At 41.9% G+C, this 27,244-nt stretch overlaps 1 protein-coding gene across 6 annotated transcripts in view; it reads left to right on the forward strand.

Annotated features, from left to right (window-relative positions):
- The window catches only part of POLQ (DNA polymerase theta), a 98,732-nt gene that overhangs the window by 8,831 nt on the left and 62,657 nt on the right, over nucleotides 1-27,244 (forward strand). For all 6 annotated transcript variants that reach the window (XM_061638353.1, XM_061638371.1, XM_061638387.1 and 3 more), the window contains exons 4-12: nucleotides 3,760-3,916; nucleotides 6,724-6,832; nucleotides 9,879-10,074; nucleotides 14,948-15,089; nucleotides 15,174-15,320; nucleotides 15,816-16,028; nucleotides 17,864-18,006; nucleotides 21,118-21,316; nucleotides 24,203-24,342. In XM_061638353.1, coding sequence (XP_061494337.1) covers nucleotides 3,760-3,916; nucleotides 6,724-6,832; nucleotides 9,879-10,074; nucleotides 14,948-15,089; nucleotides 15,174-15,320; nucleotides 15,816-16,028; nucleotides 17,864-18,006; nucleotides 21,118-21,316; nucleotides 24,203-24,342 — 1,446 coding nt within the window. The remainder of the gene's footprint in view (nucleotides 1-3,759; nucleotides 3,917-6,723; nucleotides 6,833-9,878; nucleotides 10,075-14,947; nucleotides 15,090-15,173; nucleotides 15,321-15,815; nucleotides 16,029-17,863; nucleotides 18,007-21,117; nucleotides 21,317-24,202; nucleotides 24,343-27,244) is intronic.

The following is a 27,244-nucleotide window of genomic DNA, read 5'->3' on the forward strand; positions in this document are numbered from 1 at the left end:
AACAGGCAGGATCCTCTGAGCCTTTTTCTTTCCTCCCCGTTAGGAGGAGTCATCCTACCCACCAGACTGACTCTGTCTGTAATCAATATAGGCTGGGTCCTTTCATTCTCTCAGTATCTTCTTCTGAGACTTCCTGTGGTTTTGTGAGTGTTTTAGTGACAGTTTTCATTTGTTTCCTCTTCTTATTATATGTGTTGTGCTTGAGAACTTAGGTGGCTGGGTTGCTTTTCTCTCCCTTTCCCCCAGATCAGCCCCTTCCCCCACTTTTTTTCTCTCCCCACCGCTCTGTAGTCCTGTTTTTCCTCGCCATTGCCCCAGTTGTTTCTCTCTGTGTGTGTGACAAGCATTAGGGTGCCTTAGAGGCATTAGTATGGTTACGTGGCAGCTTCTTGGGGTGCGCTGTTATGGGCTGCATCTATATTTTTCCATTTTTTTCTGTATACTGACAATTGCAAGCTCTCCACTGTCATATATGGATATTACACGGAACATACCTGATCTCGGAAGCTAAGCAGGGTCAGGCCTGGTTAGTACTTGGATGGGAGACCGCCTGGGAATACTGGGTGCCATAGGCTTAGAGGAAGGCAATAGTAAACCACCTCTGAATACCTCTTACCATGGAAACCCTATGAATATAAAGATTCATAGGGTCGCCATAAGTCGTAATCAACTTGAAGGCATATAACAACTATCTATCTATCTATCTGAGAATGAGTAAGGTAAGTAATGTGGGGTATATAGAGTTCTTTCTGACTAGTTACAAACTGTTAGGTTTTTCATTCTGGTCCTTTAGTTTTCTCTTTTCCATCTCTGGGAACCTAGCCAGTGTTCTTTCTGTAAAGTAAACACGCTGATACCATGAGGTACATTATTCTGGTTGCTGTCTCTGCTGGCCCTACTCACCTCCTTAGCAGCATACAGGTTCAGCTGCCTGGTTTGACGGCAAAAGTAACTAGACAGGTGCGCTAATGACCTTGAGCAAGTTAGCCCTGAATCATCTAGGCCTGCCTAGCAGCAGCTCGCATAGTAAGCGGTGGTCTGAAGGCATATGAGGCTAGCACCCTGCTGAAGGGTCAGGTCTGGTCAATGCCTGGATGGGAGACTGCCTGGGACAATTTGGTATCATTTGCAAATTTGGCTATCTCCGTGCTCACCCCTAATTCTAGATCATTGATGAACAAGTTAAAAATCACGGGTCCCAGTACAGTTTCTTGGAGGAATTTCTATACCCCTCCAGTAGGAGAACTGTCCATTTATTCCTACTCACGGCTTCCTGTTCCTGAACCAGTTCCTGATCCACAAGAGGATCTCTCCTATTCCATGATTGCTAAGCTTACTCAGAGGTCTTTGATGAGGTACCTTGTCAGAAGCTTTTTGAAAGCCCAAATCCACTATGTCAATTGGATCATCTCTATCTATATGCTTGTTGATTTTTGTTTGCATTTTCTTCCTATTGATTTGTTATTAATAATTTCTTATTCTTACCTTGTATAAATAATGTTGTGTTGTATTTCTTTGAGTTTTTACCTTTATTTCAATTTCTAAATTGTTTCATAAATTAATCAAATGACAAAATGCATGGGTACAATACTGGTCAAACTGAAGCTGCCCAAATTTGTAATTAATTTTATCAAATGCCTACTTGTAGGAATATCCACATACCCCCCAAATTACCACAGCAATCTGGGCATGCTAACATTAGTATGTTAACAGTTTTTAGTGCCATCATTTTTTCCCCTTAAAATTAAAGGAATGTAAGGGGAAGTACATGCTACTGAGTAGCACCTTAACATATTTATTTTAAATAAATAATAAAATTATTTATAAAAATGTTTTCTAAATTTTTGAATTTGTTTGACAATAATATTTAAACCACATTAAATGTGCTTTGATTTCCTTCTCCCCCACCCCCCAAATATTTATGTTCAACTACTTTGGGCTATTAGAAAAACATTTGAGATTTATATAGCAAGAAAAAATTATCATGGCTAACTTAAGTTTTTATTTACTAGATAAGCTGAATGTGCTAAATTTGATCCCAGTTTATTTAAGGCATTAGAAAGTTTTTCTGGATTATTTTCCGGAAAACTTGCATCACTTGTAGCACAGAGAATTAGCCTAAATGTAAACAGTGTCTTCTAGAGCATTGCTCTTCAGCTGGATCCAATATTGGATCATGGCCTTATTTAAGGTGGGTTGCAACAGCAGCACTACAACCATACAAATATATGTTAAAAATTAAGAAATGGGCCCCCAAATGCATATTTGGGTTAAAGGTGGGTCCCGGGTCTGAAAAGTTTAAAGATTACTGTTCTATAGGACTCCAGAGTTAAGCCCCTCCAAGAAGCTTTACAGAATATCATGCCAGATCTTATGGCAGCTTCACCCACTCAATAGCAAATGCAATCTTGATGGTAATCTTGATTTCTGGGTACTTGTGCCCTGTGACGTTGGGTTTCATAAGATTGACTTATAACCAAATGAACTCATATAATCTTATTCAAATTGGGCAGTTTCAGATCTGTAACCAACATTTTTGTTAACAGTTTTTAGTGATTTCATTTTTCTCTCCACATTTTAAACAATGTAAGGGAACTGTATGCTATTGTCACATCTTAAAACATCTGTATATATTTCAATAACACTAATTTGCATTACATTTCTTTTAATTTAAGCAACAATAAGAGCACAGTTCTGTGTATTTTACTCCATGTTAAATACCATTGTGTTCAATGAGGTTTAGACTACAACTGTATGCACATATACTTCAGAGAAAGTCCCACAGAGCAATGGGACTTAATTCCACGTAAACATGCTCAGGATTGCGTTGAACCTGTTCAGTTATGAATTGTTTTCCTAATCAAACAGTTAAAATATGTGCAGCTACTGGAACCACTTTTATGGCTGTTTTTTTCTCTACTAAATACAAGTTAAATAAACATACTAAATTGAATCAATATTGATTGTAGGGTACCAGAAAATATACTGAAAATGAGTTGTTTTTCAATACAGCACATGGCCAGTAGGAGAGACGAGTTCAATACTTTAATGTTGGGCTTGGAGCAGGGAGGTTGGGATTAAAATCCTCATTTGGTCATGAAACTGCTGGAGAAGACGGCCTTGCTACTGCAGCACAGCTGCTCCCGTCCTAATCTTCAAGCTTGCAGGCAGTGCTGGGACCCGTCCATGTTGCATTCCAAGTGCCTCAGAGGTAGAGTGTGATATGGATGAGCTTCAACTTCCTCCTGAGCTTGGGATGTGGGGGAGGATTGTTCCTAACTTCATGTTGAGTTTGCGGGCTCTCTGAATGCTTATAAAGCTCAGCATGATGTCAGAGACAAGGACTGTTCCTAGATGGACAGCATCCTGGCGAATGCAAATTTTGTCTATCTGCCAAGGCTTGCAAAAGCTTCTTGGACTTCTGTTGATAAGGCCAGAGAAGTTTAGTCCACCACCCCCCATTCATCACCATTGTTGAGCACCATCCATGTACATGGTGTTTTTCAATACAGATTTGACAGAGCCTTACCCCAAGGGGCTTGCAATCTAAAACAGACATAAGAAAGTGGGGAAAAAACCAAACTTCAGTAAGATTTCTCTGCCCGGAAGCAGTTCTTGCTCTTGTCCAAAATGAGGGATGGGTCTGGTGATGGGCTGGAAATGGTTTCAGAATGTAATGTGGGGTTCACTGCTGTACAGAGTATATGCCAAGCACAACTCTAAACATGTAAAAATATATACACTGTCTCTGGTAAATAGGCTATGTTCCAAGAAGTAAATGTGCAAGTGGAGGGTTTTATCGGCGGTGCTTCCCCTGCTGTCCATTTCTCTGCCCTGGATGTTGCTGTCTGTACTATTGAGAGAGCCAACGGCCTGATCAACAGACTCATAGAGGAGAAAACGCTGGACTTGCTGGGTAAGCTGTAAAAGCATTTATCAATGTCAAGAAAAAGAGTGTGAGAAAAATGTTTTCTCATTTGGGCATATCGCTCTTGTCTTTCTGCAAAATAGATCTGGGAGACAAGATACATATTTCTGTTACGATAGACCAGCAATTTCATATTTGAGTTCTTTAAGAAGTCTTGGGTGGACCTGGTGATTTGTCCATTTTTATTTTGTCAATAAGGTCTAGAACTTCATTGCGTGTCATCACTATTTGCCTCAGTTCCTCAGAGTCCCTTCCTCCAAAAGTTAGATTAGTACAGGGATCTGGCCTGTATCTTCTGCTGTGCAGACACGTGCAAATAATTAATTCAGCTTCTCTGCAATCTCATCCTTTTTTAGCATACCTTTGACTTTCTTGTCATTCAAGGGTCGAACTGTCTCCCTAGCTAGTCTCCTGCTACTAATGTATTTAAATATTTTGTTGTTGTTGGTCTTTATGTTTTTAGAGATGGGCTCCTCAAATTCTGTTTGTTAGCATCCCTTATTGTCTGCTTGCAGTTCTTTTGCCAAAGTTTGTGTTCCTTTTAGTTCTCATTTGGATAAGACTTCCATTTCTATATGAAGTCTTCTTGCTTATAATTGACTCTGCTTGTTAACCACACTGGCAATAATAAATTTAAGTAGTGATTATCAACATTATTAAATAATAACTAATAATAAAATTATATAAAGGCAGTAGTGACTTATGAAGACTCTTGGGAGATTCTGATGTGTTCTCTTCCTAGACGTTAGATTTTAGAGGGAGTGCAATCCCTAGAACAGGTTCAACACCATTTACTTGGAAGGATAAACCACTTCCTCTGTCTTATATGATTTGAGCTTCAGTTTAGTGGCCCTCATCCAGTCTGTTACTGCATATGGGCACCATTTCAATACTTCTACTGTCTCATCTGGGTTTGATAAAATAGAGAAATAGACTTGTGTTTCATCATCATACTGATAAAACCATACTCTAGCTCTCCAGATGACTCACCCAGCAGGTACATGTAGACACTGGGCAGTATAGGAGATAAGACGGGCCTCCAAAATGCAGATGCAAACATCCCCCACTACGAACTTATAGAAATGGACATCCAGGTACAAATGGAACAATCTTAGGCCAGTCTTGCTTACAACTGATTTGGACAGTCTCTCCAGGATAATGCATGGTTAATGGTATTGAAAGCTGCTGAGATGTTAGGAGAGTCAACAGAGTTACACTGCCTCTATCTCTCCTGGCGGAAGTCATTCCACATAGCGACAGAAGACTGTCTTGGTGCCAAAACCAAGGCTGCATCCCAGATGAGATGGATCTAGAAAATCAAATTCACCCAGGACTGCCTGGATTTGATCAGCAACCCAACACATGAGCACCGTAGTCAAGATCTCAATCGTATCATATTTTGTTTCATTCTGATCATCAGTGTTTGTAAACCATTCAGTTACATAAATAACAAAAATCACAAAATCTTGTAAATTTAATTAGAAATATAGTACTTTCTATTGAGGAGGGAGAAAAGTCACTCTTAACCATAAATAAATAAAATAAGAGGACAGAACTATTTTTCCACTTTGTCTTACTGACGCAAATGAACCTTCTTTAACCACAGAATCTATATTCAAAGCTGGAATTTTCTCTCTCTTTTCTTTTTTGCCCTGCCAAGTCACCAGATCTGTTTAATGAAGTCCTGGCATTGGGGAACTTGAATTTATCTGAAAAAGTCTAATATTGTTGGTATATAGTGTCATCTTATACACTTGTTTGACCACATGTATCTCTTGGATTTGGGTCTAGCTATGCGTGGTATAGTGGTTAAGGTGTTGGACTATGACCTGGGAGACCAGGGTTCGAATCCCCACATAGCCATGAAGCTCACTGGGTGACCTTGGGCCAGTCACGGCCTCTCAGCCTCATGAAAACCCTATTCATAGGGTCGCCATAAGTCGGAATTGACTTGAAGGCAGTACATTTACATTTACATACCACATTGGCTAGAATATTAATATGTATCCTGATGGAGATAATAATGGGCATCGTTGACTTACTAAATTTTAAGGTGCTTGATTATTGACCTACCATTTTTTTTCTGAAGGAGAACTGTTTAAAATATTCTGTCTGAACTCTCATAATTGGTCTTGTACTAGAGCCCCTCAAGGCTTGCTTCATGATAGGCGGCTCTTCCATACTGAAAGCCTTTTCCAATTAATGAAATACAAAAGGGTTTCTGTGAATTTCTGTTTTAATCGCTCTAAGCTAGATTGTTAATGTTAGTAACTTTCATAGTATTTTCTCTGTACTGGTAAGCTTTTAAGAAATCTTCTTGAACTCTTTTTCAACTAGTTTTAAAGTTTCTGGGTTAAGGTTTTTAAATGGTAAATTATCTTGAATGCCCTTTGTGGGGTTAAAGGGCTCCTAAATACTTTTATAAATAAATAAAATAATATGGGAGCTAAAACTTTATAATGTAATGTAAGCAATGTGACTGGATGGGATCCTTTCCAACTTTCAGTATCATTGTGATATTTGCATCCATCCATTTATTAGGATTCTATATAGTATGAAATCAGCAGCTAGCCTGCCCTTTTAAATGTTTCATAAAGCTCACTAGTATAGCTGTCTGTCTGTCAGCCTTAATCTAGTGATAGTGTGTTCTACCTCTGGTCTGATTAACATGTTATTGCATTTTTTATATTGTGTTCTACATCATATCTGAACAAGCTTTGATGAAGTGTGGTATAGAAATTTGAAAATAATGATAGATAAATTGATATCTGTGGTCTCCCACTTTCCCTTCATAGGAATAATAGTTGTGGATGAGCTGCACATGGTGGGAGATCCTCAAAGAGGGTATCTACTGGAACTCCTGCTGACAAAAGTTTGTTTTTTGACCGAAAGAACGAAGAACAAGTGAGTCGAGTAAAAGGTCTCTGTTTTTTGAGATCTGAAAGATCTTAATTTTTTTTGCATAAGATATGTATTTGGGGTGCGTCTGTTAAAATGTATAAGAGGCTCCTTTGGCAATGAAAGAGCACAGTTGTCCGGATATGTTGTTGCCTTCACTGCAGAGAACTTTCTGTCAGTATTGTTTCCCCTCTTCTGCATGCAGGCTGTTTCTTGCATGCGCACAATTCTATTGAAGGAGCAAGTCCATTTAGACTTCCTTTTGGTAAGCCACATAAATTGCTCACATGAACAAACTCTTAACATAATTAACACCAGTTCAGAGACAGCTCTTAAGTATGGGGATCTCTTTAAAGAGGAATTCCCATCTATTCTTCTGTACTGTTTTTTGGAGTGATTGTTACTATCATAGAGGCTGGCCCATCCCTTCCTGAGGTGCCTCTCTGCAACATGGAACGAAGATGAGACTAAGTACAAATCTCTTTGTAGAGCAAATTTGAGGAAGGTAGGCTTGGAGCGTAAGTATATCAGTCATGCTTTCAAGAGTGCATACAGGCATTTGAAGCGCTGTTCAGTGCAGTAGTGTGATTTTTAATGGTCTTAGGTTGCCCATAGCAATTTGTAGAATGGACTTTTTACAGTACCTCAGTTAAAAGTAGGACCACGTAACAAAACCGTAGTCCTTAGTAGCAAGACTATCAAGCGAGGTACAGAAACAGTCCGTAGTCTGTCTTTGGCCTTTACAGTGGGAGCAGAACAGGGATGTGGAACAGGATCTCTTAGCCAGGCTGAATCCTTACCTTCCTCACCCCCCATTGACCATACTTGACAGGTGCGTGGAGCTGTCCACCTGTCAATCACCAGACATCACAATGACATCAGGTGACCCATTTTGCTTTGCGCACATGGTTTGAAATTAAAGGGACAGGGCTTTGCAAGCGCTGCCAATCAGCTTTCAGCAGGGAACTGCATCTTTATTTACCCCACACCTGACATTGTATATTATGTCAGGTGTGGGACAGGTTGATAAAGCTTAGCTTAGTTAGATGGCCTGGCTGGCCTAATTAGGCACACTAGCCAGATGTTTCTCACAGCTGGAGTAGAATTTAGGATTTAGCCCAAATACAGTATCAGTTGAGGATCTTGGCTAATCTCTACCCTAGCCTTCCCCAACCAGTGCTGTCCAGTTGTTTTGGACTACAGTGTCCATTAGCTCCAGGCTACATGGCCAATGGCCAGGGATGATAGAACATTGGGAGTGGGTATCAGTTTGGGGAAGGCTGCTCTGCCATCTTATTCATGATGGCATATAGACCCAAGCATTGTGGAACTGCAGCTGGAAATGCTGTTAGTGGTATGGGAACCAGTTGGCTGGGATGGATAGGTTTCCTGAGGGCTGCTATTCCTGGCTTACCTCCTTGTCTTTCCTTTCTCTGGAGTCCTGTCCAAACAGTAGCCCGAGGTGCCTTATAAAACTGACTTGCTCATAGCCTGCACTTGCCCCTGATGCTGTCAGCACTAGAAGTTCCTGGCTACTTCGTGGTCCCACTTCTTGGCATGCTTACGAGGCTGAGCAGGCAATGTACTCAATGCAGCAGATCCTCCTTCTTCTTCTTCTCTGATGGACTGGAAATTGTACCATCCTTCTAGCATTATTTGTCCTTGTGGAGAAATGTCTCATCATCCCACTTATAATTACAATTTTCCTCTGTATGCTTCTCTTTCTCTCATGGTAATAGTGGCTGAAACAAAGCATTTTTCCTTTGTCAGAAGAGAGAGGATGGGAAAGGAAGACTTTATTGTTGAGTTCTAGTAACTTGGAGACCTCTTCCAGTCTGGTACCATTTTTGCAAATGGAACTGGAAGGATACGACCCGTGCTTAGACAATTCTATTTGGGTTATTATGTTTTGCCACTCTGCTGACAGAGAACGCCAGAGGGACTGAGGTGATCCCAATATTTTCTCCTTTTTTAACCCTTGCAGCTGAGGGAAGGAGTTGGCAAGAGGGATTTGTTACAAAAATGATGTGAAAGTGGGTTGAAATGTCCTAGCTGGTTAGTATTAAAGGGAGAATCAGCTGGGTCATAACTCCTGATGGGGAGTTGGCCTATGGCAGTTCAATTGGCCCAAACCAGAGGATAGATATTGTATTTAAACAGATCAAGATAGTTAGCTTCATTTAAGAACATCAGGAGGTGTTTAGATACTGCACAGTCATCATTCAAAGATAGTTGCTGTATCTCTGCTAAATGCATTGCTGTTTTATCTGGAAAGAATAGTGACACCTGCAATCCCCTATATGTGATGGTGCGAATAATTGACCTGTGTTAAGTTGATATCCAAATCCCTCTTATCCACCCACTCACAGGGAAAACACCCTTCTCTTATTCCTGGCAGCACATTTTAGACGGTGGTTTTCCTGAGACTTTCAGTGTGCTGTCAAATGAACATACCCTGCAGTTTCCCACTTTTTATTCTAAATGTCCAGATCAAATGGTAATTTGTCTGAGTTATTAGACCTTCTATACAAACACAGTCCTCTCTTCATGGATTTTTCTGCCTGTCTTGTCTGTTCCTTAACTTCACATTCACCCCTGCTTTTGTTATTGTTGTTTTTGTTCTTTATGAAGGCTTAGTTTGGCATGTATGGTGGAGCATTGTTTGGTTAAGCAGTAGAAAATAGTTCTGACTCTTGATTAAGAAAAGTAACTCCTAGGGTGCTTATACCAGAAGAGGCTTGCTGGATAAGAGCAAAGGTCCGTTTAATCTAGTATTCTGTTTCCAACAGTGGCCAGCCAGCTACGTCCTGGAAACTTGCAAGCAGGCTGTGAAGGCAACAGTGGACTTTATGTCTGCTCAGCAACTTGTATCTTCTTTGTTATCTTGGCTTATCTGGCTTACCCTGTTTGATAGGTCTATCTCCCAGGAACTTGTCTAGTCCTCTTCTAAAGCCATTGGCTATTCCTACTTCTTGTGATAGCAAATCCTGGAAGTTAATTATACAATGGAATAACTATTCAGAATTCAGATTTGTTTTCTTTTTTCTTATAGACAACTAAACATACAAATTGTAGGCATGAGTGCTACCCTTCCTAACCTGGGTTTACTGGCCTCCTGGCTAAATGCAGAGCTATACCACACAGACTTCCGTCCAGTGCCTCTTGTAGAACAAGTGATAATTGGCAACAAAATTTATGACTCCTCACTTAAAGTTGTGAGAGAAATGCAGCCTATACTGCATTTGAAGGTAAGTGGATATTGCCAAGAATCAGCCTATTTAATATAATGCTGCTTTATTCCATAAACTTAAGGATCAAATGCTTAAGCATATCAGTAGGTGTGTAATGTTTAAATCAATTACATCACATGGTAAGTAGATGGACAACCTTTCCCATCTCCAGATTTTGACCAATTACTTTATTGAAAACGTAGGAGAGCCAGTGTGGTGTAGTGATTTTGACCAATTACTTTATTATTATTTATTATTATTACATTTATATCCTACTTTTCCACCAAGGAGCTCAAGGTGATGTTCAAACATCCTTCTCCCCCTCCCAATTTTATCCTCACAACAACCCTGTGAGGTAGGTTAGGCTGAGAGATGGTGACTTCCCCAAGATTTTCCAGTGAGTTACATAGCCGAGCGGGGAATTGAACCCTGTCTTGCAGGTCTCTGGCCGACATTCTAACCACTATACCACACTGGCTCTTAAGAAGTTCTGAACTTCTGTCTAAGGGTACAATCTAACAACATGTTTACTCTAAGTATTCAGTGTACTGTATTTCATAGCAAGTGTGTTTAGGATTGTAGCCCAAGCTTTTGTTGTTCCTGTGCTATGTACAACATCCAAGTTTTGAAAAATGTAGGTTAAAGCAAATTATACTGCACTATTACTTGCTTTTGTCTGCAGAAACTTTCAAATAATGGACTGGAGAGGTAGAGATTGTTGTGATCTTCAGGAATGCCCACCAAGGAGGGGGTGATGGCCCAAGCAGGGAAGATCAGATGTTCCTGGTTCACCAGGTAGGCAGGCAGGCAGGCAGACAAAGCAAGGCAAGAATCAGCACCTTGGAGAGAGTCCAAGGTATGGGTTCAGAACCATGGACAGTGTTCCTGCAGCTGGGGCTATTATCTCAGCCAGGTCCTGGAGCAACTGGCTGAGTTTCATAGGAGAGCTAGGTAGTCATTGACTGGAGGCCTTACCCCGAGTGCTGCCTCCTAACCAGTAAAAGGATTGGTGCTGCCTCCTGTAGCCATTGTCTCCTTCTGAGTAATGAGTTTGCAGCTGTGGGGCTCTCTGTCTTCGGAGCTGTCTTGAACCCCTAAGGAGGTGTCTCCTTAGGGCTCAGAGGAGGAGAGGCGGACTTCAGTGCCTACAGACTCACATGGGATGGGCCAGGGAGCAGATCCATGTCCTCGGAGCTGGAGTTGCTGTAGTCTTCCTCTGAGGAATTCTGACCTGGTCCATGACAGAGAAGACGTTGGATGTTTGTAGGTGATCTTGACTTCAAGCAAAATTATTCAACAGAATAATTACTATTCTCCTCAGTAGAAAGAGCGGAGGGAGGAGAAACAAGAGAAATCTTCAATAATGGGAAAACTGGAATTGAGGGGGAAATTCTTCTCTGTCCTTAGCTGCCATGATTGAAAGAGGCAGATCTGTTGAAAGAACATTTAAAGTTTTCATTCTTCTATGAACTACATTAACAGAAGACAGCATCTTACTGAAAGTTGATCATATAAATAGACCGATTATTACCCTTCACATTTGGGGGGGAAACATACCTTAAGATAAAGGGATATGCTCAGTTATTGCTGTATATCTAGCACCATTGTGTGGATTGCAGTCCTGCGGTGCTTGGATGCTGAAATTCAACATAGGGAAGGCCATGGAGAAAGAAGATAAGAAGCAAGCATTAATCTGGGAAATGGCAAACGTAATACAGAGAAATGAGAAAAAAATCAAGGTCATTAAAATCAAAAGTAGACACACAAAAAAGCTTTAATTCTGATATCTAAAGTTCGTCACAGTTGTATCTTGCTTCCTCCAAAGCTTATTTTGGCTTATGTGTGGGAGCTTTTTTCTTTGCAAAAAAACCTCTGAAAGGGATTACATTATGAGAACGTACCGAGGTCATCAGTAGGCTTCAGGACTGAGTAGGCATTTACAGTGTGGTCCTATGTATGTTTACCAAAAGTAAGCCCTACTATATTATTCCCTAGCGAGTGTGCTTAGTACTGTAGCATTAACCCAGCTTTCCCTGATCCAAGTTCAACGCACAAGCCACTGCCCCACACTTTCTGGTACAGTTCTGCACTAAAAATTCCAGGAATACAAAACCGAGCACTGCAACCAAAATAAATGTACATATTATTTTGTATTCTTTTGGATTTCACTATTGCGTGGGTCAAGCTTGGTGAGTCAATGGCAGATCTGTTGATTTAAATCTGGGTCCTTCCCAATACATTATAAAGAGTGGTTGGGATGTGTGTGTGCCTTGAGTTACCACCCTGAAGCCTCTCTCTTCCCCCCAGTGCTTCCCCCCCCCAGTGAACCCATTTCCTGTATCAAAGATCTGATGAGAAAAATAGTGCTTGGAGAGATAGACCACTGGGAGTAATGCTTTGACGTACCTCACTAGCATGTCCTTTCTAAAACTGGATCTCTCCTGTTTTATACATGATTGGGAGAGACCTATTTTTAAATAAGTAATCTTTTGCCATCACAAATATAGTCATTTGGGACCATGCCCAAATTGTTTTGATCAGTCTTGTTTTTAGAGGTTGAAAAAGGAAAGCTAACCTTCTTAGGGGATAAGACTTGAAGTAGGGGCAGCACTGTACAGAATGGGAGAATCTATGTCTTTAGTTCAATGGAGTTAATAAAAAGATGAGTCTGCTGTTTAAGTCTTGAAAATTCTCCATGGTTCTTTTGTTGTTGATAACCATAAGCATTTGAAACTTGCTTTTTCCTCAGGGTAATATGATAGTCTGGATTAGAACAGGTTGCTCCATCTCCAGTAGACAGGGAAAAGACATTGCTATATCCCCTAATAGGGCTCTCTTCTCCGCACCCTCTTCACTAGTAGGTCTGGTATGCAACTCCAGTGCTTTTTGCTTCCTGTGTGGATGTGCCCTTTGGAGCTGATGTAAGAAGCAGAGACCTCCTATATACACACATGTATACATACATTCGAGAGCCAGTGTGGTGTAGTGGTTAAGGTGTTGGAGACCTGGGAGACCAGGGTTCGAATCCCCACACAGCCACGAAGCTCACTGGGTGACCTTGGGCCAGTCACTGTCTCTCAGCCTCAGAGGAAGGCAATGGTAAACCCCCTCTGAATACCGCTTACAATGAAAACCCTACTCATAGGGTCGCCATAAGTCGGAATCAACTTTCCATTTTCATACATACATTCAGAACAGGAGCGCCTGACTCCCTATGTTCCATCTTGATCACTGAGATCTTCTGATGGGGACCTTTTGGTGGTTCTCCACACCCTTGAGGTTTGGTTTGTCTGCGCTGGGGACCGAGCCTTTGGTGTGGCAGGCCTTGTCCGATGGAGCTCTCTACCGATAGAAGTTCAGCAGGAACCATCCTTTCTCTCTTCTGGAGTCTCTTGAAAACCAAACTTTTTAGACAGGCCTTTTAAAATGAATTCTTTTTCCTTCCAACCAATACAGTATTTGTTGATGCTTTTAGTATTAATTTTAATGATGATTTTATTGGTTTTTAATTTTATCATGTTTTTGTATGTTGTAAGCTGCCTTGATGTACTTTTACGAAAGTGCAGCTTATCAATACTTTAATAAATAAATAAACAAACACAAGAACATGAGAATGTCTGGATGAGGCCAATGGCCCCTTTAGTTCAATATTATGTTCTCGCAGTGGCCAACCAGATGCCAATAGGAATCCTGGAAGCAGGACCTGAGGGTAACTGCACTCTCTCCACCTGTGATTCCCAGAAATTGGTATCCAAAGGTTTACTGCCTCTGACAGTAGAGGTAGAAGTTAGCCATTGTGGCAGGTAGCCATTAATAGCCTTATCCTTCACAAGATTGTCTAATCCTCTTGTAAAGCCATCCAAGTTGGTGGCCATCACTGCCTCTTGTGAGAGCAAATTCCAATAGTTTAACTAAGTGCTGTGTGAAGAAGTACTTATCTTCTGAATTTCATTGAATGTCCCCAAGTTCAGGTGTTATGAGAATCCTGGAAGCTGGTTTGTTAAGCGTTCTGAGAGCTGTTAGGAGACCCCTCTTACTATCCCAGAGTTCCCTGGGAAGAGGAATTGATTGATAAATAAACTAGTCTGGGAATTGTAGTTCTGTGAAGGGAATCAGTCATCCATCAGTGAATGGACTCAGTTGGATCCTACCCTCTGTGCAGTTCAAAGGCAACATAAGCAGAGCAACTACAATGATTGAAGGGATGTATCCTCTTATTTAAGACTTAAAGGTATTGAGCTTTTTGGCTTATGCAAATGATGGACAAGGGGATGTTGTGTAGAGAGTGAATGAGAAATTTACTTCCAAATTTGGAGCGGGATCACCCACAGAAGAAAGGAGGATTTTCTTGGGAAACTGACTGACTTGTGCAAACCCTAGCCACAGGATATTGTCATAGGAACTAGCGTAAGTTATTTTCTAAAAATTAGATAAATTTATGAAGATGAGAGCTTTATGAAGACTAGCCATGGTAGCCAAAAGCACAATCTCCATTTTCCAAGTTGGAGAAAGACTGCTTCATCCAGGAATCACTCTTAATAATGAGAAGTGTTTAAATTCTTGCACGTAAGAATCTGATATTACTTCCCTCTTTGGGCTGTAGCAAACATGACTCCAGTTATGTTTACAGGAGGTGGTGGAGCAGGAGACCAGCTTATCTCTATGCCCGTTCTCAGGTTTCCTGTGCTGCTCCTCAAACCTCTGATGCACAGCTGAGGATGCAGGAGAGGAAATGGTTCGAACAGGACACAGTTTTCAATCCTGCCCATATAAAGAGGAGCTTTTTCAGTCTCTGAGTATTATTAACTTATTTATTACATTTATACTGTGAGAGAATCCCTTCCATACTGAAATATGAAATTCACTTGCTAAACAAATTGTTTCTGTCTAGGGTGATGAGGACCATGTGGTGCCTCTGTGTTATGAGACTGTTCAGAATGGTCATTCTGTCCTTGTGTTCTGCCCATCTAAGAACTGGTGTGAGAAGCTGGCAGACGTAATCGCCAGGGAATTCTACAATCTCCAGCACAAGTGTGAGTCAAAAGTAAGGGTTTGAGGAAGGGATGTGGCTTGAAGACTACACGCAAAATTAAAAAATGCATTTTTTCTATCTAAAGACCTTCGAAAGATATCCACCCTTTCACCAGTAACCCTGGACACTGAGGGGATAGAGGAGTTGATGGGTCAGCTAAAGCGTTCTCCTTCTGGCCTAGACTCTGTGCTTCAGAGGACTATAAAATGGGGTGTAGCTTTTCACCATGCAGGTATGCTCTTTTTGGGGGGGGTTGATCATTTTGTTTCATTTTAGCTGTGTCCATCAATGTATGTGTCACCCACCCTGACTCTTGGGCATAATAGACACATGTATGTCCATCCCTTATGTCTGCACCATCAAGTGAAATGACCTGTCATGGATTAAATACAAGGGGATTTCATATCACTTGCTTTTCAATGGAGGAAGTTCACACTTTCCCTCTTGGATATCCTGCTGATGAAAGTTTTTTTTAACTGTCAGTAATGGGGACTGTATACAAGTGAAATTGTGTTAATTATGCTATAAAGCAATATTTGGATGTGAATTTGGCTTTATTTTTATTACCCAGGGAGTCTGACTAAATTGGAATGTGACTGAATTGGGATTTGAACGTCATTCCAAAATCTAGATTACCCTGGATTAAATTGCCTCAGTAACTCTGTCTGCTACCATTGGTCGATATGTCAGCATTTAACAATGTGCCTTAATCTCAATTGCATCCCAGGTCTTACATTTGATGAACGGGATATAATTGAAGTAGCTTTTCGCCAAGGAGTGCTTCGTGTTCTAGCAGCAACTTCTACACTATCTTCTGGGGTGAATCTGCCTGCACGCCGGGTAATCATCCGAACTCCTGTGTTTGGTGGCAGATCATTGGATGTCTTGACTTACAAACAGATGGCTGGAAGAGCTGGAAGGAAGGGAGTAGACACCATAGGTAAGTGCAGCTGTACTCGTCGTAAAGTTTTGTGAAACTTTAAAGACCATCAAAATTCTTGTCGCATAGGTTTTCCTGGGTTAGTGCCCACGTGTTTAGATGCATCCTGGAAACGGCCCAGAAGCTGGTTTATCAGAAGTGGTTGGGGAGTGGGCAGTTTTCCATATAATGGCCCAAAAGGCTTAGAAAATTAGTAAGAGAACAGGTGTGCCATAGTTCTGTCATAATAAGAAGGTAGTCCCATGCAATCGAGATCCCAAGAAAATAAATAGGTGCAAACTACAGAGCTTAGTGATAATGCTACCCATGTTTTGATCTAAAATGCAGTCTTCATCAGAGAGGATCTGCAATAAAGAACACAGAACATGTCTAAACCTTGTAATAAGCATCAACATGTTAAAGAGTTCCTCTAAATGGCAAAGTGGAGACCCCATCCATCGGCCAGCGAAGGAGCAGCTGCTTGCTTTCAGTGTTTTTTATCCTTTCTCTTCCCTGCTCTTTTTTTCCTGCTTTCTTGTGTCTGTTAGACTGTGAGTTTCTAGACAGGATCTGTCACCTTTTAACATACGGACAGTTTTTAGAAAAGTTTAGGTGCTTTGTAAGCATTAATAATAAATGAAAAGGCAGAGTAAAAATAAGGGTGTGTGACCTTGACTCCAGGAGAGGAAGGGAACCCTTTTGTCTGCCGTTGCCATTGGATGATACAATGCGATAAAAGAGAAACCGTTGATTATGTTCTTCAGTTCATGGCATACTTGACAGTGTTTGACTATGGTCAAAAATAGTTGGCCAGTTGATTGATTAAATGACAATATTTGTTCAGCATCAAACCCTAATCTTGTGTTGTATGCAGTGCAATATGACTTCAAGGACCAGTCAGAATCAGGGTGTGTTCTCTTTCTGCGTATGGGCAGAGGAAACAGATTGTACCCAATCATAGAATCGTAGAGTTGGAAGGGGCCTATGAGGCCATCGAGTCCAACCCCCTGCCCAATGCAAGAATCCAAATTAAAGCATACCTGACAGGTGGCTGCCCAGCTGCCTCTTAAAGGCCTCCAGCGTTGGAGAGCCCATCACCTCCCTAGGTAATTGGTTTCATTGTGGTACCGTTCTAACAGTTAGGAAAATTTTCCTGATGTTCAACTGAAATCTGGCTTCCTGTAACTTGAGCCCATTATTCTGTATTTTGCATTCTGGGATGATCAAGAAGAGTTCTTGGTCCTCCTCTATGTGTCAACCTTTCAAGTACTTGAAGAGTACTATCATATCATCCCTTAGTCTTCTCTTCGCAAGGCTAAACATGCCCAGTTCTTTCAATCTCTTCATAGGACTTTGTTTCCAGTCTTCTGATCATCCTTGTTGCCCTCCTCTGAACCTATTCCAGTTTGTCTGCATCCTTCTTAACAGTGCGGTGTCAGGAAATGGACACAGTACTCAAGATGAGGCCTAACCAGTGCCAAACCAGTGGTCTATAGTGGTATATCTGCAAAGATTTTGCCATTCCCCCATCTGCTTTGTCAATTGAATCACTGCAGTATCCTATATATGTTAGGAACTACTTAGTTTTTTCTGATAGAATGTAACCCGGCTACAGTCAGGGAAAATATAAGTGCTGGAAGAAATAAACATGTTTCTCTGTACCTAACACTGGTGACTCCTTTGTTCTATACAAGTGTTCTTTCAGCCACTTGACATACCTGTTCTGGGTCCTTTCCAACACTATTTGCTTAATGATGAAACTGCTTATTAATTAAAATGCAGAATATGACTCTAGTGTGCACTGATTAAATAATGCCTTTCCCCCCGTCTTGATTGAAATTGGTGTCTTTTGATAGGTGAGAGCATTCTGGTGTGCAAGCCTGCTGAGAAATCAAAAGCAGTTGCTCTGCTTCAGGGCTGTCTCAAGCCAGTGCGGAGCTGTTTGCTTAACCATGAGGGAGAAGGTATTACTTCAAGTATGATAAGGGCAATCCTTGAGGTATGTAATGCACATGCTATGGCAAAAGAACTTTACTCATAGGACTTATTTTTAGTGTTTTGTTGCTAGTTTGCCATCCTGGGCTCCTTTTGAGAGAAAGAGTAGGGGATATGGATATATAAACTTGTAAGCTTTTAGACTGCAGTTGTTCAAGTGAGGCTGCTGAATGTTTTTGTTGAAATGCTTCCTCTTCAAATCCACCTTCACCATTAATTTTGAGTTCAGCCCATTTCACACATTCAACCAGTGGAGGATTCTCTTTGTCTGGTGGAGTGGCTGTCAGGTGCTCCTCCTTTGTATGTTCATGTCAGGAAATAGACACTGTGGGTACTTCGCTCATAGTCCACTTTGGGTGTTCCTTCACTCTCAAACAAGGTTTGGAGGTTAGGTTTCTTAAATCAAACGTATGTGGCAAGATATAATCTGGGTGAACAGAAGTTTATTTACTGTGGGTGGTATTCAATGCTAGTTCTACTCAGAGTAGAGCCACTGAAGTTAATAGACATGACTAACTTAGATTTATTAATTTCAGTGGGTCTACTGTGAGTAGGACTTAGTTGAATATTGTTTATTTGTTACATTTATATCCTCCCTTTCCACTCAGTTGGGCTCAAGGTGTTTAACAGCAATAATACAAATAAACTATAATATAATAGAATATAATTAAACATAAAATACAAAGTAAAAAATCAGGAAAAACATCAAAAGGAATTTACCAGTTATGTAATATTTACAAGCTAGCTTATGAGCCAAGGCCTTGTCAGAATAAAGATGTCCTTGCTTGCCAGCAGAAGGTCATCAGAGCTGGGCATTGTTTGGCAAGAAGTTCCAGAGCCTGGGAGCAACCTTCAAGACACCCTCTCTTTCTCATGTTCTTGCCAGAAGGGGTTCAGCTATTGGGAAGACAGAAAGAAAGGCGTCTCCCAAGGATCTCAGAGTCTAGGCAGGCTCATACGCATATTTGTGTTTTGGGAGGAAGGAAGGGCTTTTCTGCCACCTTACACGGATTCTCAGTTTAGTGTGTGGAACAAACAGATACATCTTGGGGGAGATTTGATCATTAGTGATATAGTTGAGTTTGTGATGGACTGGGGCCTATAGAGTGCATGTGGATGTAACACAACATTTAGATAGCATGGCAGATCAGGAGGACCAGCTAAGGTGCATGTTGGCATCAATTGGCACAGAGACATGTAGTTCTGAGGTCCTGGAAGCCAAATTTAGGAAGCTAGCTAGGTAGGAGTTTGAAGGTCTGGGCCTTCAAGGTGGAATTCTCTGAACTGTTTCCTCTTCTATGCACATGACCAGTTAGACAGGTGGAGCTGAGGGGTCTTAATGTGTAGATAAGATGGGGGTAGCCCCTGGGGAATGTTTTTGGGCAAGCTGGGCTTCTACACTTCAGGCTCCACTTCTGCCAGAATGAAGCTGGATTGCTATTGCCTAACATGAAAAAGATGGCAGAGCAGCTTTTAAACTCATCCCTGGGGGATAGTCAACAGTAGCTGAGGACCATCTACTTTGGTATGAATCACCTTGAGATGAGGATGAAAACGTTTTTGATCATCCAAATGGGATTGGAGTGGAAATAGGAGAAGAGCATGGAGTGGAACATGACAGCCTGTCGAAGAGGATGACCTGTCAAAAAACCCAAAGGTCCATGTTGGAAAACGCACAAGTTAACTTTGTTCTCCTCATAACAACCAGGCAAACTGCTGCAGAAAAAATATGGAACAGTTGCAAAAATCCATACAGGCTGACAGAGACCAGCCACAGCAAGAACTTTGATTTGAACACGGTTGTTCAGTTGCACAGTTACAATTCCCCAAGGGTCTGCAGTTTTTGCCTCGCCAAGCCAAACACTGTAGTCACCAGAACCCTCTGCACAGCAAACCCCTTTTTCTTTGGTATGCCTCCAGCCATAAAAAATGTCAAGGTTGTGCCAGAATTTTATTTTATTTTATATTATTATTAATTTATTAATTACATTCTACACAAGCATCTCAAGGTGATGTACAATAAGAATATTTTTATAAAGTTAAACACAAAAAGAGCAGATATGTTAAAAAGCAAAACAGACACACACGGCAGAGATCCGTTCATCCAGCTGGGAAAATCTGTTGAAACAAATATGTCTTCAACTGTTTCAAGAAAATGCAGATAGTGGGTGCCTGCCATATCTTGGTTTAATCCATTCATATACTGCTTTTCTGCCGAGGCAAACAAATGGTACAAATATTCTCAGGCCAACTTCAGGAGCTGATGGCAGTAGCTCGCTGGCCTGGCCTGCTTCTCCTCAGCCTTTCTTCAGGGCACACGAGTCTTAAGCAGCCCCAGGGCTGGTGGGGCTGGGGCTGCCCCAACAGTTCTCAGGCCACTAATGGGTCTGGGCTTACTGGCTTTTGCTTTCCTTCAGAGCACATACATCTTAAACCACTACAGAGTATGCTTGAGTAAATTATTAATATCATGCTCTTACAAGTTTAAGAAATTTTATTGAAGCTACGACTGATGCACAAGACTGCATGAATCCATCTCACTTACTTGTCCTCACTTGTTACAGGGCATGTATTATGCCATGGGGGTGCTGGGTGTGTGTGACAGAGAAGGCTTTTCTGAGTTAGAATTCCATGTTATGACTTGGATTCAAAGGTGTCCTGCAAAGGGAAAGCCTCTTTGGCTCATGGAAGGGCTGTTTCTGACCAAGCAGAAGAGTGTTGCATGTGACCCCGCATCTAGAGGGTCTTCCATTTGCACAAACTCTTGCACACGTTTTTAGAATACCTTTTTATTACCCGCTAGAGTTAATAGGCTATATTATTCACCTAACGCATTGCCCATAGGCCGCAAGGCACTGACAAAGATGTTCCCATGTGGCTCCCCTTCTCCCTGCCCCTTTCTTTCCCCTTCATCTCATCGGTCAAGGGTCCTTTGTGATTGCATGGATGCCTGGGTGCCTAGGGAAGTCCTTGCAAGAGAATGAGTATTCTTGGCATGCCCACTGAGAAATTTTAAAAGGGTAGTGTGTCCCTTTCCATCTAAAAGGGTCAGTTTGCCTTTTAGATTAGTTGTTGTATCATTTTAACAATGCTGATTAAAATTTTCTTCTGACAGATCATAGTAAATGGAGTAGCCAGCTCTCCAGATGACATCCAGAATTATGCTTCCTGCACACTCCTTGGTTCTAGTCAGAAAGACTTCCAGGAGAAAGGGACAGACCAGGAGAGAATTTGTCACGGTTCTATTGATGCATGTGTGAAGTGGCTGCTTGAGAATGAATTTATCCTGGTTTCAGTGTCTGATGAAGGCAAAGGTAAAATGCTCATTTGCATTTGGATTGCCTATTGAAGAGAAAAACTAAATATGCAGATTTGGAGCAGCAAACATCTGTGGTGTATTGAGGCCAACACAGTTTCTGAGGAACTGAACCTGACTATTCAGAATTAAGTCCCATTGGGTTCAATGATGCTTACTCCCAGGTGTGTTGGTATAGGATTTCAACTTGGTCGTTTTCACCATTGATGCCGTCGAACACTACTCCCTCACAGGAATCCCCCTATCTCAGCTAATAGGCAGCAGAATATAACAAAATTCCTTAAAAGGCGGGACAGGACAACTACAGCCAGCATTGGATGTAGTACTATGAGCAGGCTTCTGCTTATTCCTTCTGCTTTGTTTCGTGGTCCCTTATCAGGACCTGGTATCTGTGACCAAGGATGTCAGGGCAACATCCTGGCTGTTGAAATTGTCCTTACACTGTTAAGCCAAGGAGTGAGTGTTCTGTCAAAGGAACTTGAGAAGAGCATCCTGGGCTTGGAGGGGGGAGGGCTTGTTGCACAGGGAGCATTGCTCCTGGATTCCACCTAGCACTGTTTCCCATGTGGTCAGAAGCCAGTTACGGTGCCATTAAATTTTCAACTCACTGATGTTGTAGTTAGAAGAAACTTGGGGCTAAACCGTAGGAGTACTGATGTTGCCTCGAAGGCTAATTTAGCTTCTGTTCCTTTTCATGTAGTTAAGCTATTTGGGGACAAGGTCTTAAAACAGGGGAGGTGAACCACCATTCTGCAGGCCAGTTGCACCCTCCAGCAGTTTTATTGGGCCTGCAGAAACACCTGTGGTGGTGGTCATGGAATCTGCAGCATCGCAGAGCTCGGTGGGGCACAATTAGTTGTATTGCGGGACTGGGCACTATGATGAGGGATGGCCTTGTGGTATTTTGCCCAGGCATGCTTAGCAGAAACAGCTTTTGCCTAGCCCAGTCTGCCTTCACCTTTGCTGCCGCAATGTCACTGCTGCTCCATCTCATGTTACCGAGGTGCCTTTGACACAGACCTAAAAGATGGTGTCAGACTAGGTGGCTCAGAGAGAAGCTGAGCCCAGATGAAAGGGTGGGCAAGATGGAAGGATGGGTAGATGTGTGGTGGCAGAGGAGGAGTCCTAGGTGGGAGGGAGGTAGAGTTGAGAGTTGTAAAGGGAACTTTCAGGTGAGCGACAAAAGGCACAACAGCATTCTTAGTAGTGTCCAGGGGTGAGTTCCTTTAGCTTCTGCCTTCCACCCTGATGAGCTGCTTCTGCCTTCCAGAGCACTTGGTATGAGTGCTCCTAGAGCAGCCTTTCCCAACCAGTGTGCCTCCAGATGCTGTTGAACCACAACTCCCATCAGCCTCAGCCAGCATTGCCAATGGCTGAGGCTGATGGGAGTTGTGGTCCAACAACATCTGGAGGCACACCGGTTGGGAAAGGCTGTCCTAGAGACTCAGATATTTCTGACAGCTTGTGGCAGACCTTCTCTCAAGCAGCCAAGTCACATTCAGATCAATCTTAAATGAAAGCCTCACCAGCTGGGGAGCCTCAGCTTTGACCACAGATGTCTCCAAAACTGCTCAGGACAAGTGGATTAAATTCAAGGCCTTGCACACGATAGATTGTCTGAGGGCCATCAGGCTGCTGTTTCTAGTTTTCCAATCCTTTCCTTCAAGGGTATCATGTCCTGATACATCCAGACAACAATACTGTCAAGGCTAGGCTCACATCAAGTGACAAAGGGAACACAAGCTCTTGCTTGCTAATCCAGGTAGTGTTATTCTCTGGTAAGCAGAACACCACCTGCTATTTCTGAGAGCACACCACATCAGGGGGACATTGTGTACCAAGGGAAACTAGCTAAGCCACCAGAATCTGGACCTAGCAGAATGGAGTCTCAATCCATTAGTCTTCCACACTATTCAAATGACACTTGGCAAGCCAGTGAGGGTCTTGTTTGGGTCTCCAGCTTATAATAAGACTCTGAAGATTCTATGGATATTCCCTACAGAGGGATTGAAGGGGTAGATGCACTCTTCAGGGACAACTGTTTTCCTCCAGCTCCTCATTTGGCCAGGGTGGGATCAAACGTTTGCTCACTGTCCAAGGAAACCCTGGCTCTTTGATCTTGTGCAGCTGCTGTGGATCACTGCAGTAGCTCCAGATCTACTGTCAAAGGCACCTTTCAACATCAGGACCTAGCTTGGATCTGCCTCTCTGCTTGACTGTTCAATGGTAGATGTTGAGCTTTAGACATTTCAAAGAGTATGTTTAATACCCTCCTTGCTTTAAGCTGAGTATCTACCAATCATATTTATAAAGCAATATGGCAGACATTCCTTTACTGGCTGATTACAGCTATAAGGGCATTTAGTCCACTTCCTACTCTGTTTTGCTAAATGCAATTGATACACATTAGCTTTACGCTATTCAGTCTCTGGAATCTCCAATTAAAAATAATATTTTTAGTATTAGGTTAGTATAGCATGGGAAAGACCTTGGCTAAGACTTTGGAGAGCTGCTCCAGAGTAAACAATATTGGATCTGCCTCTTGGAGAGCTGCTCTAGAGAGACAATATTGACAATGTGTTTATATAACAGCTTCCATATGTGTAATAATATCAAATAATACCCCTTGCATTGGTCTCAGTTCAGAAATGAATATGAATATGGCATTGATTCTATCATCTCAGGTTCCTAGTCTAAAAAGATGTAAATATTTTTTTCTCCTAAAATATTTAGAGAAACTTGATAATTAAAGACAACTTCCGGAGGATTAGCTATATTAGTTCGTGCAGCAAAAGCAACTAATTGCATTGTTTCTCAAAGTGCTTTGGAGATAATAATAAACAATACTTGTTTATGATGATACATGTCTTCTTTCTCTTGACAGAAATGTATTGTCCAACACATCTTGGCTTTGCTACCTTGTTTTCCTCCTTTGCCCCAGTAGCAGCACTAGAAATTTTTGCTGATCTCCAGAGAGCGATGAAGAGCTTCGTCTTAGAGAACGATCTGCACAGTCTTTATTTGGTAGGTTTTTGTTCTGATCTTTTCATATACTTGAGTTGTTCAGTCTGAGATCTCAGACAACAGGAAATTCTTCCTGACACCAGTGGCTCATGACTTATGCCTTCTGCTAGTGGATGAAGTTATTCTCTCCGATAGGTACCAACAGGTAGCATTGGGAGAGGAGGTTTCAGACCCTTGGCCTCTCAATTGTGGTGTGCCACAGGGTTCTATCCTCTCTCCCATGCTATTTAACGTTTATATGAAGCCGCTGGGGACAATCATTAGGAGATTTGGGCTGCAGTGTCACCAATATGCGGATGACACTCAGCTCTATCTCTCGTTTAAATCTTCACCAGAGTTGGCTGTGGAGACCTTGTTCAAGTGCCTGGAATCCGTGAGTGGATGGATGGGAAGGAACAAACTGAAGCTGAACCCCGACAAGACCGAGGTACTACTCGTGGGGGACAAGAGAAGGTTGGGAGATGTCGACCTGAAGTTCAACGGGGTGAGTCTACCCCAGAAGGACCAGGTCCACAGCCTTGGGGTTGTACTTGACTCTAGGCTGTCCATGGAGGCTCAGATTTCGTCAGTGAGCCGGGCAGCCTGGTATCAACTACACCTCATACGAAGGCTGCAACCCTACCTTCCTGTTCATCAGCTCCCACTGGTAGTACACGCCCTGGTCACCTCTCGACTGGATTACTGTAATGCGCTCTACGTGGGGTTACCCTTGAAAACGGTCCGGAAATTACAACTTATACAAAACGCGGCGGCTCGACTACTTACGAATAGTCGCCGCCGGGATCACATCACACCAGTGTTGTTCGAACTACACTGGCTTCCAGTTGTCTTCCGGGCCCAATTCAAGGTGTTGGTATTAACCTTTAAATCCCTATACGGTTCCGGCCCAGTTTATCTAAAGGAGCGCCTTCAACGCCACCAATTATGCCGCCCAACACGATCAGCCACACAGGGCCTTCTCTCAATCCCGTCGACAAAAACAGCTAGATTGACGGGAACTAGAGAGAGGGCATTCTCAGTGCCGGCCCCCACCTTCTGGAACTCCCTTCCACAAGATCTACGGCACGCCTCTTCTCTTAATGTATTCCGTAAAGCCTTAAAGACCTGGCTCTTTCAACAGGCCTTTGGGATTTCCGGGGAGGGTTAACTGCTATGATTAAAATGCCTCTTACCCTGTTTAGTATTGCTTTTGCTGCTGCATTATTGTATTATTGTATTTATTGTACTGTGTTTTAATTGTTGATATGTACGTCACCTAGAGTGGCCATTGGCCAGATAGGCGACACATAAATTAAATTTATTATTATTATTATTATTATGTCTTAAATGTATTAAATTCCTGTCTTGAAACTGGTAAGACTTTTGCCCCTGCAAGCCAATGCAGGTATCCTATTTAACCTCGGTTAAAGTTAATCCCAGTTTACTCTCTTGATCCCTGTTCTATAATGCCAGATGCATTGAGAAACTAGATTTTTGACTTGCCAAGGAAAGCCCTGCTCTGGAATGATATAATTTGGCTCACCTCCTTCCCAAAATAGTCTTTGCAAGGTGGTGTAAGACTTCCTTACCCCCTTGTAGCTGCTCTTGATGGCTGCCACACCTCCTTTACTACGCTTTGGCACCACAACTACCTTTTATCCTGCTATGCATCTTTAGTGAAACACGAGGAGGCAGTAATTCTTCTCCACTGTTTTGTGAATTCTCTGTGGCCAATTCCTGTTTTATTTGTGTGTGTGTGTGTGTGTGTGTAACTGATTTTCAAAATAAGCTTTACAATGTGATGTAACAAGTTTTTGTCGTTTCTTCTAAGCGGGTAATACACACATTATAATTGATTAAGATCATACATCTGTTATGCAAATGTCAACTTCAAAACAGCTAATTACAAACCTCTCAAACAAGCCTCCCTCCCCCCCCCCCACCAGGTGGCATTACTTAAGGAATAAGGGAATGAGGGGAAAAAAGGGGGGGATAATGGTGGTTGAAGTAGAGGAGTCAAATATACATTTCTAAAATTGTTTAATGTTAGTCGCTCCAAGTTTTGGCATAATAAGATGGTGGATTTTGATTGTGCTCTTTATTGTTAACATATTGGATAAAAGAAAACCATGTTGAGGTAAATTTGTCAGTTTTAGAAATAACACAGGCAGCCCTTAGTTTGTGTGTCAAGTTTTCCATAAAGTCAATGAACCAGATCTTGTGGTACCAATATTGTATCGTTGCGTCTTTTAGGTCTTTCCATTGTCTTGCTATTGTTAGAGGCTGCCATACATAGATGTCCGATTAATGGTTTGTCCCTCTCATCCACGTCCACACCAGTGAGGAGATTAAGGAGCGCCACCTGCGGAGTCCTGTCCATGGGTCCAGACACAATTAATTGGATTTCTTCAAATACCAGATTCCAAAATGACTGGGCCCGAGGGCAGGACCACCACATATGATAATACGTGCCTCGCTCCCTGCAGCCCCTCCAGCAAAGTCCAGACATTGTTGGATTTATTCGGGATAGCCACACTGGAGTGAAATACCATCTATGCACCGATTTTAGCATATGTTCATGTAACTGATTGGAAGCTGATTTTATTATAGGTTTTTGCCAGTAAGTGCACCACACACCCTTATCTATGAAAATATTGCAGTCATTCTCCCATTGCATCTTGAGACTGGATAAGTCAGAGCCTTCAAGTGATAACAGCATTGAATACATTTGAGAAACAATGCCTCTCTCATCTTTATTTACAGCTACAATCAATTGTTCAAATGCTTTTAATGGACGGCCTGTTCTTTGATTCATGCCCTTGATAAAAAGTCATGTATCTGACACCACTGGATCCATTCACACCACCCAGTGTATCTCCAAAAGATTGCTCTGTTGTTAGTTGTTAGTGAAAAAGTCTTGAAT

Source organism: Rhineura floridana, chromosome 1 (assembly GCF_030035675.1).
Source record: "Rhineura floridana isolate rRhiFlo1 chromosome 1, rRhiFlo1.hap2, whole genome shotgun sequence".
Classification (NCBI taxonomy): domain Eukaryota; kingdom Metazoa; phylum Chordata; class Lepidosauria; order Squamata; family Rhineuridae; genus Rhineura; species Rhineura floridana.